The sequence below is a fragment of the Canis lupus genome, chromosome 14, assembly GCF_011100685.1.
Source record: "Canis lupus familiaris isolate Mischka breed German Shepherd chromosome 14, alternate assembly UU_Cfam_GSD_1.0, whole genome shotgun sequence".
NCBI classification, from domain to species: Eukaryota; Metazoa; Chordata; class Mammalia; order Carnivora; family Canidae; genus Canis; species Canis lupus.
This window is the reverse complement of record NC_049235.1, coordinates 26,013,824-26,031,511: the sequence shown is the minus strand read 5'-3', so window position 1 is coordinate 26,031,511 and position 17,688 is coordinate 26,013,824. Positions and strand designations below refer to the sequence as shown.

Here is a 17,688-nt window from a genome sequence, read left to right as displayed (position 1 = left end):
CATGTATTTCGTTTGTAGTTCCAGAAAATCTTACATAGGGATTTAGATGACATTTCTGTGCATATGAATTCAACTAATTACTGCTCAAAAAGAGTAGTAAACTAGGGGACACCTAGGTGACTCAGTGATTGAGCATCTGCCTTTGGCTCAGGGTGTGATCCTGGGGTACTGGGATTGAGTCACACACTGGGCTCCAGGCAGGAGCCTCTCTGTGTCTCTCATGAATAAATAAATAAAATCTTAAAAAATAAGAGTATATACTAGACAGAGCAAATAAGAATGAACCAAATGGAGGTCTTCATGCTAAGAGAGTTCATCCTGTAGTAGTCTGGATACCTGTCATGTATACTCTACAGCTTTTCACTGAACAGGGCTTAAATAAGGATGAAAAGCTAAAATCAAGCTAAAGATCATAAGATCAAGCCCTGTGTCAGCTGCCACTCTGAGCTCCCTCTTTCAAATAAATAAAATCTTAAAGAAAAAAAAAAAAAGAATAATAGGAGCCAGTTTTCTGTCAGGGAGTTACAAATACAGAAAGGGAGAAAACTGGAATGGTTTCCAATGTTTATAAAGGCAGAAATATAGATGCAAATGTGTATGTATACCTACATACATCTAAGCTAAAACTGGCATAGTCACTGTAAAATATGTGATATACATTTAAATTCTCACTGGCATTTGTAAATATATATGACTTGGATGAAGCACTTTAAAAAATATGCAGGTTCATTTAACCATGTCAAAATAAATTATCTTCATTTTGGAAGTTTTGGCAGACAGAAGTTGTTGAAATCTGTATCAAATAGACTCTAGGAAGAGACTGAATAGTGAACTGTGCCCTATATTTAAAAAAAAAAAATTCTTTAGTCTACCTTGTATATTATATGTAAGTATACAACATAATTTTAAAGTAGTCTGTTGACATTTCACTTGGGTTATAGGCATTGTGTATATTTATTTTAAAGTTCTGAAAATTAATTTTTAAAGTCTTAAAACTGAGGAATTCGTAAAGTACATAAAACAGAGGTTCTTATTCTTGACTGCTCATTAAAATAATTCAGGAAGCTTGTAAAAGATACAAATCTCCACCCTCTTTCCCTCTCTCACTTCCTCCTGAGCCATCCAGTCTAAAAACTCTAATGAGACTACAGAGTAAGCAAAATAGGTCTCCAAGTGGGGTGGGGGTGGACAGTGACAGAGATTAGTTTTGTATCAGGGGACTAATCATATAAGAATATTTAATAAGGGGGGGCACTTTGCTTAAGCATCCAACTCTTGGTTTCAGTTCAGGTCATATATCAGGGTCGTAAGATCAAGCCCTATGTCAGCTCCCTCTGTGCCCTCCCTCTTTTGAATAAATAAAATCTTAAAAAAAAAGAATAAGAAGAAAGAAGAAGAAAAAGAAAGAAGAAAAGAAGAAGAAGAGGAGGAAGAGGAAGAAGAGGAAGAAGAGAGAAGAAGAAGAAGAAGAAGAAGAAGAAGAAGAAGAAGAAGAAGAAAAAAGAAAAGGCAAAAAAAAAGGATCTACCTCTTAGGCTCCCCCTCCTCCCTCCTCTCCCCTCCCTCAGAAGAAAAACGCCCCCCCCTCCCCTCTATCCCCCCTCCTCCTCCGAAGCCGGCCGCCTCCGCCGCCGCCCCCGGAAGAAAGAAAGAACGAAAGAAGCCGACCGGAGCCGTGAAGGCGAACGTCGACAGAAGAAAGAAGAAGAAAGAAGAAGAAGAAGAAGAAGAAGAATAGGAGCCAGTTTTCTGTTAGGGAGTTACAATACAGAAAGGGAGAAAACTGGAATGGTTTCCAATGTTTATAAAGACAGAAATATAGATGCAAATGTGTATGTATACCTACATACATCTAATCCTTGACTCTACTGTGAAGACCCAGAAGGAACAGTGCAGCAACAATGAGCACATCTAGTACCTACACTGTGGTGTCTAAATATCATTCTCCACTGAAAGGAACTGGAGCTTCTAGAAGAAATGGCTGGTTCCAAGAATAGGGAAAAGGAAAGTATAGTTGACCCTGGAACATCGTTAGTAAGGAATTAGTTAAAGATGCTGGGATCATGTCAAAAGATCATACATGCCAGGGTGAAGTGTCAGAAGCCAAATCTGGGACAATCTGAATATCAAAACAAATGGTAATAACCAATATAATCCACTGAATAAAACAGAAAATCAAAGTTTGATGAAGAATAGGATATTTGCATAGTCTCAAGGTTCTTCCCCACAAATTAATTAATTAGAAAGGTGAGGAGAATGGAGAAGACTTGCAGAAAACTTGTCGAATGATTAAAGTTATTGTCACCATATGTGGTCCACACTGAAATCATGTGTCATCTGAGAGAATGCATACTGCATTGCATCTGTGGCATTTTATCACAGATGCATAAAATGAATCTATAAGAAAAGATTAAAAATGCAAAGTGAGATATTCTACAAAATAACTGCCCTGTAATCTTTAAAAGTGGCAAGGTCATGAAAGTAAGGAGAGACTAAGAGTACATTGGAGAAATATTTAAGGAAGATAACTTTTTACAGGACTCAGGAAGTGATTTTCTGTATGGCACAAGGATTGGGAAGACTTAAAAAAGGACCAGGTATTTGGCTTGGGTGAACAGATGGAATAGAGGGAAGAAAAAAATAAGGGATAGGTGGAGAGGAGGATTAAGAATAAAATGCATTACTTTTCCAGGCATGTAGCATTCATTAACAATACTATTAACATAGTAAAGACCAGAAAAAAAAAAAAAAAACAACACTAATGCATGGTGATGGGTAGCAATGAACTAACTGAACATAAACATAATATATTGACTGAAGAGTTGCTGCCTTAGTCAAATGTCTTTGAAGCATAGCTTAGGGGAGAAGGTAAGTTTTAGGCATGTGTGTTTCCATATGTCTGTATGTGTATAAATCTGTGTTTCCATGTATGCACAAGTACATGTATGTATATCCATGTATCCATGATATGCATGGACTGTATCCATGCAGTCATTTTCCATGAAACCTAGAGTGAACTAACTAGGTTTATAATGAGTTGATAAGGCAGAGAAAGTCCTAAGCCATACTTCATGGATTTAGGTAGAATAAAAAGTCATTCTATATACAAATATTGAATGGTGATGTTATCATACCCCAGACTAATGTTATATGCAAATTATTTCTCAATTTTAAAAAATTATCTTACTTTTAGGTATATTATTATTAAATCAATATTAAAACTACACTTAGGTATATTTTTTCATGTTTAAAACTTAAAATTATGGATTATGATATGATGAATCTTCTACTTTAGTGGAATTTCCATAAAAGTAAAAAGCAGGATTTGTGACAGAAGATTTTCACCCTCATAAAGCCCACAGCAGTAAACCTATTACTTGAAAAACAAAAACATATATAAATATATTATGCTACTGAGAATATATGTGGCAATATTTTACTTTCCTCTGCTTGCTACACAAAATTTGGAGACAATGATAACAGTTAAACTAATATTTAAAGTGCAATGTATTTTCAAACACATGTTCAGCTATATGCCTTCCTCTTGTATTTATCTAAAATTCTAAGCAAAACAATTTATTTGGGAATTTAATTTTCATAATAATATTTAAAGTGCAATGTATTTTCAAACACATGTTCAGCTATATGCCTTCCTCTTGTATTTATCTAAAATTCTAAGCAAAACAATTTATTTGGGAATTGAATTTGCATAATAAAAGTTAAGACTTCTTAGACTTAATAATCCTGACTACCACAGAAAAGGGAAGTTGGATATATATTTTATGGCTATCACAATTTTATACATTCACTTCCCTGCACCTAAATTTATTAGCAACTTAATCACTTCCTTTCTCCTGGCAATAACTAGTTCTATCTTACTTTTCATATCATTAAAATATATGAACATGGCAAACATACCCAAGTATTATCTAACAAATAACACTTCACCAAATCTAACAGAGGAAAATAAAGGACAAGCAAAGTATATTAACTTCCATTGTGGGGTTTCTCTTAGGCCTGAAGACTATACTAATTTTGACTCAGATGTTAATAGTATACTGATTTCTTAATTTGAAACAGCTTCTGCAGCAATTCACTGAATTATAAAGCATGATGTTATCTATCCATGCTTTCTTGTTGGGACCCAGATTGGCAAACGTCTTTCAAAGGAAAATGCAAACAGAAATCTACTACCTGCTAGTCAAGAATGAAGTTTTCCAAAGTGAACAAAACAATGGATGCAACACAAATATTCTCAGGAATAAATTATGTTTCCAATCTAACTATTATATTAAATATTATTTATTAGAAAAAAAGTTTCAGTATACAATAGTCATGTTAGTAGGATAAAAAATACAAATCCACATCACTGCTATAAAACTTACAGTAAAATGCTGTGACATTCCAAAGATTAGATACCATATTGGATGAAATTTTGACCATGTTGTTTGTTTATATCTAGTATTCAATAAGAGGTGAGAACACAGGAAATACAATGTAAGTTTTCTAACAATGTGCCTTCCTAATGGATTACCATCAGAGTCCAAAGACCTACAGTCTCATAAAGAAGGAAAAACAAAAACAAAAATAAAAATATCTTATCCTTCTCAATGGCTACTGGCATCCTAGGGCATTATAAAATGTAAGATATACTCCTATCCTGAAAACAAAATAGGCTCACTTTCATTTTCAGGATTAATTCACTAAATTACTATATACCGTAAAGCCATTCTTTAGGCACTGAATACAGTGCTACACATTTACACAGTACAGAACCTTTTCAAGAGAATGTATGCAAAAAAGGTGTACTTATAAAGGGCAATAAATCCTTTAAAGATGCTTTCCTTTTTTTAAAAAAAAAGATTTTATTTATTCATGACAGACACACATTGAGAGAGAAAGAGAGAGAGAGAGAGGCAGAGACACAGGCAGAGGGAGAAGCAGGCTCCATGCAGGGAGCCTGTCGTGGGACTAGATCCTGGGTCTCCAGGATCACACCCCAGGCCGAAGGCGGCACCAAACTGCTGAGCCACTGGGGCTGCCCAAAAAATGCTTTCCTAATTTGCTTGTTGAGGGTAGAAGGAAACTCCCCCCAAAAAATGTATTATAAAAATCATATCACAAAGAGTCCCATAAGACAACTCTCTAAAATCTATAGTACAATCACTATTTTATTTTTAAAATATAATTTCTAAAAAAAATAAAAAATAAAATATAATTTCTGTAAAGCATTTTTTAAATTATGCAGTAAAACTTTTGCTATTCAATATGCTCCCTCTTAAATCTGCATTGTAATAAAATTCCTGGAAAATAATGCTTGATATCATATAGTTTAAAATTTGGGCAAAAATGCTTGGTTATTAAATAAAATACATAGTATATTCTATTTTAATAATAATTATACAAATATGTAAAATCCTTAATAAAGTTAGTTATTTAAAAATGCTTTAGTTTTTTTATAACCAAATGTTTTATGCAGTTTTTCATAAATAAATTTTTACAGATGGCCTCTGTGGTAACCTGGAACAAATCATTTTAACTTAAAAAATATATTTTTGGTTTTTTTTTTCTTCTTTTCTTTTTTTTGGTTTTGGTTTCTTTTTACTAGAGTTTGTACTTTATTAAAAGATAAAACTGCAAACATTTATACAGACATCCATTGTGCCTTTGGGGTTACTCATGATTTGGTATGTTCTGAAAACAGTGGATATCTATCCTTTGGAGGATCTCAAATTAAAAATGGATCATTCATTACTGAATTATTAGTCTCAATCTACATACCTTTCTCCTTGGCCATTATTGAGGTTCTTGAACATTCAAAATCAGACTCAATCTAAAGGCAATAATTTGGCCAAAAAACCCTGCTATCTATACCACACACACACACACACACACACACACACACACACACAGGATTCCACAAGCAGAAAGGAATTTAGTATCAATCTTAAATAACTCTAGGACAGACAGATGCATTTAAGTAGCATTTTAGAAAGATGGCTTCATGTTTATATTACAATAAATAGCTGATTTCCATTGTCTTTTTAAGGCAGAACAATTTGATTAACCTACAGCTGACCAGAAGGTCTTAGTTCAAACATTCAATATTTTTGTCAAATGAGTCGAAGTATCAGGAGTCTAACTAGTCACACACTTTAAAGAAACAATAATTTTAAACTGCAGGTTACCATAATTTAAGGTTATAATATTGCTATTCAAAAGATATAATTTCACTAACTTTTGGGGATAAAATATTAAGCCTTATTATCCTTTTTACTCAGCTAAATAAATACTAAAAATAAATTTTGGAATATAAAAACTAGTTTTTCAAAGAACAGACCTTTTTGATTCCCTACTATATTCATGTTCTGTTTCGTTAAGTGAAATCACGGTATTTGTCTTTCTCTGATTTATTTCACTTAGATCTCAAAGAACAGATTTTATAAAACATTTACAAAATACTTAATGAGTCATCTACAAAATAAAACTGGATTTAATTGGTGATTCTGTTGATTCACATTTATATATGTTACCATACATTTGTCAAAACAAATTTCTTATGACCCAAGGCAGAATTTCCCTGCCATCCCTAGGTGTGGTAAATTAGCACAGGTGACTTCTTTGGCACTATTTATAAGTTACAGTAACACAGAAAATACGCAAAACTGCTAAAATACTTCAGAAGAAATTTATAAATAATTTAGTAGAGCTGTTTATCCCTTATTTTAAGGACAATAAAAATCACCATGGCAAAATATTCTTGAAGTACATTAAACTAAAATGTCATTCATAATGCTAATTCTCTTTAAAGTTAGGAAGATGATGTATGATATGGCTATCAAAATCAAGCAAAACTTTCTCTTATGGACCTTTTTTTCTCCTTACCTTAGAAGATGAAGAATCGCACTCCTGACATATCCAACCATAGCCAGTTTGTTTAGGAGACTTTTTCAAAGGGGGATCCAAACAGCCAAAATGGTAGCACAGTCTGCATTCATCACACCTGCAGGGTAAACAGATTTATGGTTTATCTAAATAATGTAAAAAAAAAAAACACCCTATCTTTTTCAAAGACAAATGGCAAACTACTACATAGTTCAACACAATTCTATGCTTAGTTTGTAAAATTACTAAATTAATGTCTATGACAAAGATAATCTAAACCTGAAATAAATGTTTTAGGAAAAAACAAAATACAACAAAATTAACAAAGTAAATATCATTAAGAATACTTTGATAGTAGAAATGTTAAGAGCATATGAGTGAATGTATGTGTATAGCCAAACGTGTTCAAAACTAGTAAGCACAACAATTTCAGTTTTGAACTCCAAGAACTAATCATTTACCCATTCGTTTAAAAACATTTAATATAAGATACACATAATTCTAGATTATGAAGTCAATCTAGTACATTGTGGTTACTTAAAAAAATTTAAGCTGTAATCAATCCTATACAATTTATACCTTATCATCTTTTTCCACATTAAGTTAGATTGTAAATATACTTTCTATGTTTACAGCATGCTAACACAATCTAGCAAATAAAAACCATCCTAAAAATTCAGTATTATTTTCTCAAATATAAATATACTAAAAATTTACCTGTCACTTTCTCTCAGTGCATTTGTTTTTTCAAAGTACCTCCTAGGACACCTTAAAGCTTATTAACAAATATTTTTATAATGTCTTTGCCACCTACAATGTACAAAATCTAAGAAAACTATCATACCTATTCTTCGTTTCAGACAATCTCATCCTGCTGACAATGAAGAAAGATCTGCATTATTTCATTGTTATGTAAAAAAAATTTGCATCAGTTGGAATAACAAGACCAACATTTAACAACAAATAACAAAGATGTATACATCTTATAGAAAGGATTATATGCTTATTTTCTTTGTGCTCGTTTAAATTAAATATTTTTCTTCAATCTGTCAGATTCTCTTTATATATGGTTTCTCCTACTGATTTATACCTTAAAACATTGAGAAATCTACAACTATGAAACTAAAAGGAAAAAGTTCATAATACATATATTATTTGAATAAAATGCAAAATTACTACTCAGTAACCTTTATTAGAAAAAAGAGAGAAGGAACTATTGTTATAAACCACATACAAACAAAAACAATTGATTTTCAAAAACCATCACAATACAGGTGACTGTAAATCTACATTTATGTAAAAAATCTCAAATCATGCTACAAAATCCAATTGCCCAAAGACTCATTTTGGAAATCAAGAGTTTCAGAAAGTTAGCAACTTAGCAAGTTATAAAGAAGGTTAAAACACAGTATGTCATAAGTTTATGCATTTCTTCCTCTATAACTTTCTTCTTAAGAACCAAATAAACATAGGTACTTTTCCAAAAACCATTTTTTAGACTCAAGACAGGGACTTGAAAAAAAACTGTCTACCATGATAATTCAGCTACATGAAACATAAAATCCAATAGGAATAACAACACTTTGTTTACTATGCCAATTATTTAAATAAACCAAAGTACATTTAGAAGCAGTCAAAATATTCAAATATATGTTGTTCTGTCATTAAGAAAAAATAATATATAGCTAATATCAAATGCAACATAAAGAGACTAAATGGCAAGCCCACACGATTTTATGTTCTTTCTTGTCAATTCACCTTATTTACCTTTCAATAGTTAAAACTTCAATTACATTACATATAGTTACAGGAACCTTCAGAACATGAGCACTTCTGAATTTATGAGAAGGTTGAGATTGTAGATAGCTGAGTGCATATTCTGTCAAGCATGAAAACTAGTATTTCAATCATCTTTGATGGGAAATTAAAAAGAATCACATTTTTGCTTCATCAAGAAAATACATTAAGTATAGTTTATTTTGTCATCTCTGGGTCATGAATACAAGTAACACATGCTGCTATGCATATATATAACAGCGTGCCAGGCTTTAGTGATTTGGAGTACTATCCATCCATCCGCTATTCTGTTTGAACTCTCATATTCAAATATTATAGGTTTTCAGGGTCCTCACTTTCTTGAAAAGTGTTGGCTACTGCTTTCTCATATTGTGACTTTATTTGTCTAAGCATTTCCCTAATAATAATTAGTTGTGGATTTAGAAAACACATCTTTAACCTTAGGAAAATTGTGCAAACAGACAGATAAAAGATATGAAAATGAGAACTTCTACTGCGTTAAGTACATGGACTCAATTTTGGTTAACTAATATAGTCTTTTTTTGGCTTCACTTCAGGTTTTGGGGCAATGTTCCTTAGAGTTCAGATTGCCAATAATTCGGGCTCTTGAGAGGTGAAGAGTTATGGCATTAATGTTCTCCTAGTTCATATCAAATTACAACCTAATTATTGCATATTTAACTTTAAAACTCTGTAAAAATAACTTGGAATTATGATTTATAGTATATAACATACATCAAACATCATGATGAATATAAAGATTAATTTTGTTATTTTTCACTTGTATCTGTGCAAATGATTCTTGTTGCTCTATCTATGTATTTCAAGCTAATAAATTTAAGAACAAGTTTGCTATACTGATATATTTCCAGTTTGTACTGGATCTCAATTTATTGTAAAATCAAGTTACCAGCTCAAGAATAAATGCATAGGGAAAAGATTTTATATGCTACATTTGTTAGATGATAATGCTGAAGTATATGCCATTTGGAAATAACTAATCCTTACTGACTACTTCATTAGTAATACCTTTTAGAATGACTTAGTCTCCGTATGGAACTCTAATGTATTCATAATAGGTCTCAGAGGAAAGGCAAAATTTGCTTGTCAGAATTAGGGGGTGATATGAGAATTCTCTCAAGTTATAGCTCACTCACCAGTAAATAAAAACTGCAATTACAAGACTAAATAACAAAAAAAGAGTAGTTAATACACTTTAGAACTGCCAAAATCCAGGAGAGAAAAAAAACACAAAGAGAGACAAATCAATCTTCAAATCAAAAGCTCTGTTAATAAATATGCAAATTAAAGCTCTTTCTACAAAAGACTAAAATTGTTTCTATGTGGAAAAAATAAAGTTGTTTCTACATTAGAATATTGAGGACATCCATAGCTTTATGTGCTGGTAACAAAAATACCCTGAATGATACATGTAAACTTGAACAGAATCTGTAAGAATTAATATATCATAGACAAATGTAAGAGATACCATTAAGAATCCTAATAACCGAAAAACAATGTAGATGGTAAAAACAGTGTATTACTTATTTCATTCACATATACACCACTCTGAAAACTTCAGCAAATTTTGTCAGCCAATAAATTCTAGCTATGTTACAAATTTAGATCTTTTCTAAAATTTGAAAATCAGAAACTCTTCAATTAAAAATTGAAAATCTGCAATCATTCTGCTACCTAAAAGCTGAAATAAAGTTGAAGTAGTTATGGATCAAATTATTATTTATTGTCTCTCTTCTATTTCTTACATATACCTAGAAACACATAACTGCATCACATAATGTATACATATTTAATTAATCAAAATAATAATGAATATAATGTTTTAAAATCTTTTCCAAGTGCAGTCATTGACCCACAAAAGCATGGTATACAACACAATATATTTTATTAAAGAACAAAAATGTCTATGTAAAAAAAAAGCAGATTATAATATATCAACAGCACATATACTAAATAGAAAGGCAGTATCTTAAAATATTTAAAAGAGAATATTTACTAACCTATAAAGAAACACTATAATTTTTTTAAATAAAATACAAACTGGATGCTTAAAGAAGTATCCTTTAAACATCTAATAAATATTGTACACATAAATAATATAGGGCATTCTAAATTACAATTTTAAAGAGATAAAATGAATCCCATTTATAAGATGAAAGGAAACCTGATTCTTTAATTGGATTATTACTAAGTACAACTTCCTAGGTATATTTATAAAGGATACAGATGTAAACAATAAAGCAGCTATATATGTGGTCTTTTATACAATGATTTGACAAAATGCAGTGACCAAATAAACACAGTTCTATATGTATTTAAAATACTTACTTAGTATATGGTTAAGTATAGCACCATAGACAAAGAAGAAAATGACTTATGTTCACGTCCTAATATCCATACAACAAGCTGTTCTTGGTTTACCTGATTACTGAGAATAGGAATACAAGTAAAAAGAAACTGATTTATTTCTGCCTGTGCCAAGAGAAAGGATAAAAGCCAGTATTCCAAAGGATTTCTTTAACCCTTTTAATTTCCAATTGATAATTTCATTAGAATACACTAAATAACTCTCTTTAAACTAACTGAAACAATTAAGTGCACCTACTATGCATATAATTTATAACCAAATGATAAACTAAACTTTGGAAGAGAAATTCATAACACTTGAAAAAGGATGTACATTTTTTTGAGATCAAGGTAACTCATAATCACAGCTATTTTTTTTATGTCAAAGAACGTTTTGTTTAGATCTATGTCTATATAGGGTAAAATACTGACTAGAAATATACTACATCTGTTCACTCAAAAAGAAAACGGACTAAATATTGAGAGAACTGATGGGCTGGGTTTCCTTGCTTTTTCATTATTTTTATGTAAAACTTCTGTATGAAAAAGATCAAAAGAATTGATCCTTAATATTAACATTACTTAAATAAAATCTCACTAGCATCTTAAAACACCCACAAAAAACTATTAACAGTAGTGATAGATTCTTTCATTGGATAGTGCCCAATTATTTCAATTACTCATTTTAACAGAGAAAATGCTGGATTGTGGCCCATGAGTTAAATCACTTTTAAAATAATACAAGCTTGAACAAAATTCTGCATTCTACCAATATCAGAATAATATTTCATTATCAATAAAGACATATTTTATTCCTTCTATTTTACAATTTTAGTGCAAACTACCTATACGACCATTTTCTAAACAAAGTAATTAGAAAATCTACTTTATATCCTATTTTACAAATAGAAGACTAAGGTGGAGATCTTCAATATATTTTCATTAATGCCCCTATAGACCACTATTTTTTATCACAGGCAATAATGAATGAATGTGTGATAAGAAAGACAAAAATACCCTTTACACATGAAAGTATATTAACTGAAGAAAAGTATCTGGATAATTATTGAGATTCAAATTCATATATAATGATAACTTAAATAATGACACCAATTCAGTTAGCTACATCTGTAGCAGCCAGATTACAAGATTCAAAGAGAAGGAAAAAAATAAAACATGAAATAAAAAGAATTCATATGAAAATACACAATTAAGGTCAAGTACCTCCTCACAGCATGAGAGAGTGACTAGACATTTCCATACCTGAAACATGTCTGCTTTGTTCTTTAATAAACTGATCTCCATCTGCTCATGCCCTTGGAAATTTTTCAGCAGTACAACCTGCTGTGCTCAAGCCCCACATAACTTTGTATTTCCCTGTTCATAATTAACTAATTATGCTCTAATCAATAGTGTAGATCCTGATTTTACAATGTAAATCAGATAAATGAGATAATAGCTGGGGGTCAATCTCATTTTATTTACAAAGCCCAGCATGAACATCCAATTTCATTACATCTTATGTACCTGAACAGCAGTGAATCTTATCAGCAGGCCTGCAGAAAGTCTTAGAGTGAGCACTGGGAGAAAGAGGCCTATGTTTTAATAAAGAAAAGTACTTGCAAACCATGTCCATCTCAGAAATATTTTTAATCACAATCCTTAATATTATGTAAATTTACAAAGTGCTGACCCAGATAGGTAGGAAAACTCTATCTTCATATGCATGCAACCCTAAAGCTGAGTCTCTTAAACAAGCTTCACTTGTCGAAAACAATTTTAGAAAAAAAAAAAAATTAAACATTTCATTCTACTCTGCTGTAGAAAGTCCTTCTATATTCCTTAAATAGATTTTGGTGAAATATTCATAAAATATTCCCATATTGTGAATCAAGTAAAATAGTGGTAAGTTTTGTCAATTAAGGAATATTGTTTAAAAAGAGTAATCTCAAGTGATAGGATATAAAAACAAGGAAATGATTGTTATTTGTCAGTAATCTATTTTTAATGCCATAAATGTAAAATCAGATAAACATCAAATAATAAAAAAATGATATTGGTATATAAGTGATACATAAATATCATTTCTAAACCTAAGATGGATAAAGGTTAAGGCTAACCTTTTTATGTTCAAACATAACCCTAATTTCCCATGTCTTTTTTAACAAAGGAATTATTAGTGAATTATGGACAAAGTCTATGTTCTCTGATTAATTTCTGTTATCTAAAATAGTGATGTCCCCATAAAATCAGAATTAGAAACTAAAAAGTAAAAACTTATTTAAGTGAATTCATAAAAATAGATTGTAAGTGTTGTAGATGTAATTCCTACAATCTTATCTAGACAAGTATTTGAAAATTTAAGGGCTCTTTTAAGGACATTAATTCCATCTTCAATCAATCAATGTCAATCACAACACGATGATTCTTCTAAAAACAATTATATACAAATGGTTCTCAAAGTAGTGGTCCCTGGCCAGCAGTATCATTTAGGAACCTGTTAAAAATGCAAATTTTCAAGCCTCATCCTAGACCTATTGAATCAGAAAACTGTAGGGAGACAGAGGAGGAGGGAGTAAGGTGAGGAAGAGGACAATAAGGAGGTGGAATAGCATAGCAATCTATGTTTTAACAAATCCTTCCTAAGATTCTGATGCACTATAAAGTCTGAGAACCACCATATATACTACTATGTCATTTTTCTTGTATTTTGAATCTTTTCATTTCCTTCCTGATATTTTAGTGTATTTTTCCTTTCCCTACCATATGAGAAATAGCCATCATTTACCTGTCATGTCCATTTTACACATCTGTGAAATATGCATCATTTAGTGCGTATTTTCATTTTTTTTTTTAGTGCGTATTTTCTTAAGGACACATTAAAATCTCCTTTGAACAGCAATTGGACCAATTATGGAAAAGAATTCTATACTATAGAAATATGAGAGCACTTAGGAGATTATTAGGAGAAAATGTTTCATTCTCCTCCCTTTAAAAGTCTTCTTACTCTGAATACAATTGCAGGACCAATGATCTTATGAATTATGATTTGTATTTATGATGTTTGACAAAGATTTTAGGCTAGCACCAAATATGGAATAGCAAATCTACCACTAAAGATTGTAAGATAGAGAAGAAGGATAATGTAGCCTTCTAATTAGAACCAGAGTAGAAAAGTTTTTTATTAATAGTGACACCAAAACCACAAAGCTTAATGATTTCTCAAAAAATTTAAAATAAAATGACCACTAGTAATTTCTCACCATATATCAAAGGAGAGCCAGGAACATTAGCATATTCATTTAAGTAAATGGCAATCTGTCATTTTTCTCATAATCAGCTGCAATTAAGCAATAGTAATAATTATTGACTTTTTCTTAAGCTTAGGTTGAGATAATGAGTCCTTCCTATTTCAAAAAAAAAAATCCTACTGGTTTGGCTACAGGCTATTAATATTTTTCCTCCGATGTTAAAAGATTTTTTGATAAGTTAATAATCTCAGTTTATACATATTTTATATACGTATTACTGTTATTAAACATCTTATCCAATAATATGGTTCCTAACTGTAACTATAGATTACTAGCATACAGTAACTTTATACTTACACTTGCCTTTGATTATCTATATATAACATTGCCTACTCTATTCCTAAAGTTTAAACTATTTTCAATGTCACTATACCTGAAAAAGATGTCCAAACCACATTTATAAGTCAGGATATTCCAAGAGACATGTTAACAATTACATGTATATGTACATTTCAATTTCAGCCAAGAGTTTCTTCTAAATCAGTTCAAGATGAAGTGATGGAATATTCAACATATTTCTGTCGTTGATTTAAAACGGGATCATTAAAACTTGAAGATCAAATATTAATTCTGCAAATCTCTGGAAAAATACAGATGTTGATGAAGATCTTTCGGCTGGCAGGTGGTATAGTCATTAAGTTTTGTATTTCCCTCCTTATTTCATAACCTCATATTTAAGGTCACCAAAAATTACTGAACACAGAAAGTTCATTTAACTCAATAAAGACTGAATAAATTTGAGTATTACTAAAAAAATATCTAGAGATCAACACAGATATATTTTACTAATGAGCTTAAAATCTCAAGTCGTAAAAGTTTCATGCTAATAATATTAGTGCTTTCACACTAGGAGTAATGAGCCAAAACTGGAATGGCATATGCTTCACAAGTCTTTCATTTTTGCTGAATATTATAAATAGAAATAACCTTTAATATAAGAGTCTATATTTGTTTCCCAATGTAACATTTCACATATGAATATATGTATTAAGTTGGATGAAATAAAATAGTAGACTAGTGGAATGCATTGTCTTTCTTGTTTGTTACTGGTATTGTTCAACAACAACAGTGAGTAGCACATTGCATTTAAGTCCCACAGGCTTCCATAACTCTTCAGTAAGTCCAAACACTGTATATCATCATTTGCCAAAGAAGCATGAGGGAAAGACATTACTTAATAGGACAATTCTCACAAGACATCACCTACTATTTTTCAACAATGCACATATCAAGTGTTTCTGATTAGTGCAAGGAAAAAAAAAAAGTAGAAGAAAAAATAGAAAAAAATCCACCCAGGCAAATTAACTGCCTTGTCAGTCCAAGCAACAAACCAATCAATTACGTTCTATCCAAACCTGACAAGCAAAGGCAACTTTTTGAAGTGATAAGCTTATGGGAAGGACAAGATAGCTGTTCTCCTTTACTTTATGTACTCTATTGAGAGTGTTATCCACATTTTTAAAATCACACTTATAAAAGAGGTTTCCAGGATTGCCTCCGAGGATGAGCTGTGGCAGAGTTGGGTCTCATGAAGGGTATCTACACAGTAAAGTGATAAGAAAAGAACATTAACATTTAAAGATCATAGCAGCTCTGTACTATGTCTTATGAAACATACTAACAATACCACAGTAGATTCAAATAACATGATTTGGTCCAAAGAGACAGATACCCTAAACCTAAATGCCATGATCTTGTATAGGTTAATGGTTAAAATGGAATCATTTTATCCTTTAAAACATTAAGTTGCCTCCTCTTGTATTATTATTATTGTTACTATTAGTTTTAGTTGTCAAAATCAATCTATCGTAACTAAAACAAAAAATAAAATATAAAAATGTTGAGTTTATATTTATATAAGCAAACATGTATTTCATCAATAAATGTTTCAAAAAATAGCAGTTTGCTCTTTTTTCTTCAACTATGGAGATTTAATAATGCCTGAGAAACTATGCTAAAGGCATACTGAATGCAACTGTGCTGAAAACAAGTACACCTACTATGTTACAACGCTGGTTCTGCTCAACTTACAGTCTCAGGGAGGAAATTTTCAAATGATTCTTAGCCTCTGTGCCTACATTGCCTTCCTTTGTTGGAAGGAATTGTTTGGTTACAATTATAAAAAGTATATCCCAAACTAGCAATTTTAGTGAACTGTGCAACAATGATGGCAGAGAATATACCTCACTATAAAGACCCGGTAGATTATGAATGCACTAATTTTAACCAGACTTTCAAAACTCACTCATGTGCATTTATTTCTTAAAACTCCTTCTAGTGTTTCTTGTATTTATTTCACTTGCAACATGTATTCATTTGCTACCTTCATACATTTATTTTCAGAGGAAAAATGTTAGGTGCTTAGTGATTAGAAGAACATTTTTTTGTGATAAAAACAGAAATTTGTTTATTTCCTTCAGATATCTATGCCTATGTAGATGAGGTGAAACTATCAAAGTAATCATACATCATAGAGAAATTTCATTTTAATATTTAACTATTAGAAAGATGTGTTTAATGCTTCTAAGTTCCATTGAGAAAAAGAAAGTGAAAAGTGGCACAATCACAGACAAATACAGCACTATTGAGAAGAGCTACCATGCCAAGCTGAATATTTCCAAAGAAAGCAAAACAAAAGTACACAGGAAAAATAAGAATATAATGTGAAACATAGCTTTCAGAGAAATGTACTTATCGACATATGAGAAATAAACAGAAAGAGTTGAATTCCCTTGCCAAATAACAAGGAAATACAGAGAGCTGAATTCCCTTGCTGAATAGCCATGTGCTAATAACTTTTCTCAGTGCTTCAGTCTCTAAGTGAAGAGCTTTAAGCACATTCTGAATGTGATATTCTGAGAAGTGCTTTGACTGCAAGTTAAGAACTACTACATAAGCATAATGCAAGAGGAAGCAACCACATCATTTACCACAGAAGTGTAATTAAATCTTAATTACATGGACAAATGATGGAGACTAGCAGACAACCCAAAAGACATATCTGCATTTAACTTCTGATAGGAATTTGAACATAGAAACATTAGACATAGAAATCTGCTTTAAACCCCAATAAAAATTCTAAATTTCACTCTAACTTTGAAAAAAAGTAAAAGTTATTGCTGATATTCCTCTATCCTAAAATTTCACAGAATATTCCAAATTTCCCTTAAAGCCAGAATAAGCAGTATGACTTTCTTGGCTACTGTCTTCCTAGGACAAAAGACTATATGGTCTTTTACATCAGAGATCAAGTCGTGGCTTTGTATTTATTCTGTATGTATCTAGTAAGCTTACAAATTCTGTAACAAAAAGGAATGTAGTATTTTCA

General features: G+C 31.2%; 1 protein-coding gene across 7 annotated transcripts in view; it reads right to left on the bottom strand.

The window, feature by feature from the left end:
• Positions 1-17,688, bottom strand: part of PHF14 (PHD finger protein 14) — a 216,754-nt gene that overhangs the window by 54,374 nt on the left and 144,692 nt on the right. For 2 of the 7 annotated variants that reach the window (XM_038556947.1, XM_038556949.1), the window contains exons 17-18: positions 7,730-7,756; positions 6,886-7,003 (exon numbers count right to left, since the gene is read on the bottom strand). In XM_038556947.1, the coding sequence (XP_038412875.1) occupies positions 6,886-7,003; positions 7,730-7,756 (145 nt within the window). Of the gene's footprint in view, positions 1-6,885; positions 7,004-7,729; positions 7,760-14,733; positions 15,900-17,688 lie in introns of those variants that run through there. The other 5 variants (XR_005369464.1, XR_005369467.1, XR_005369465.1 and 2 more) reach the window with 4 other exon arrangements.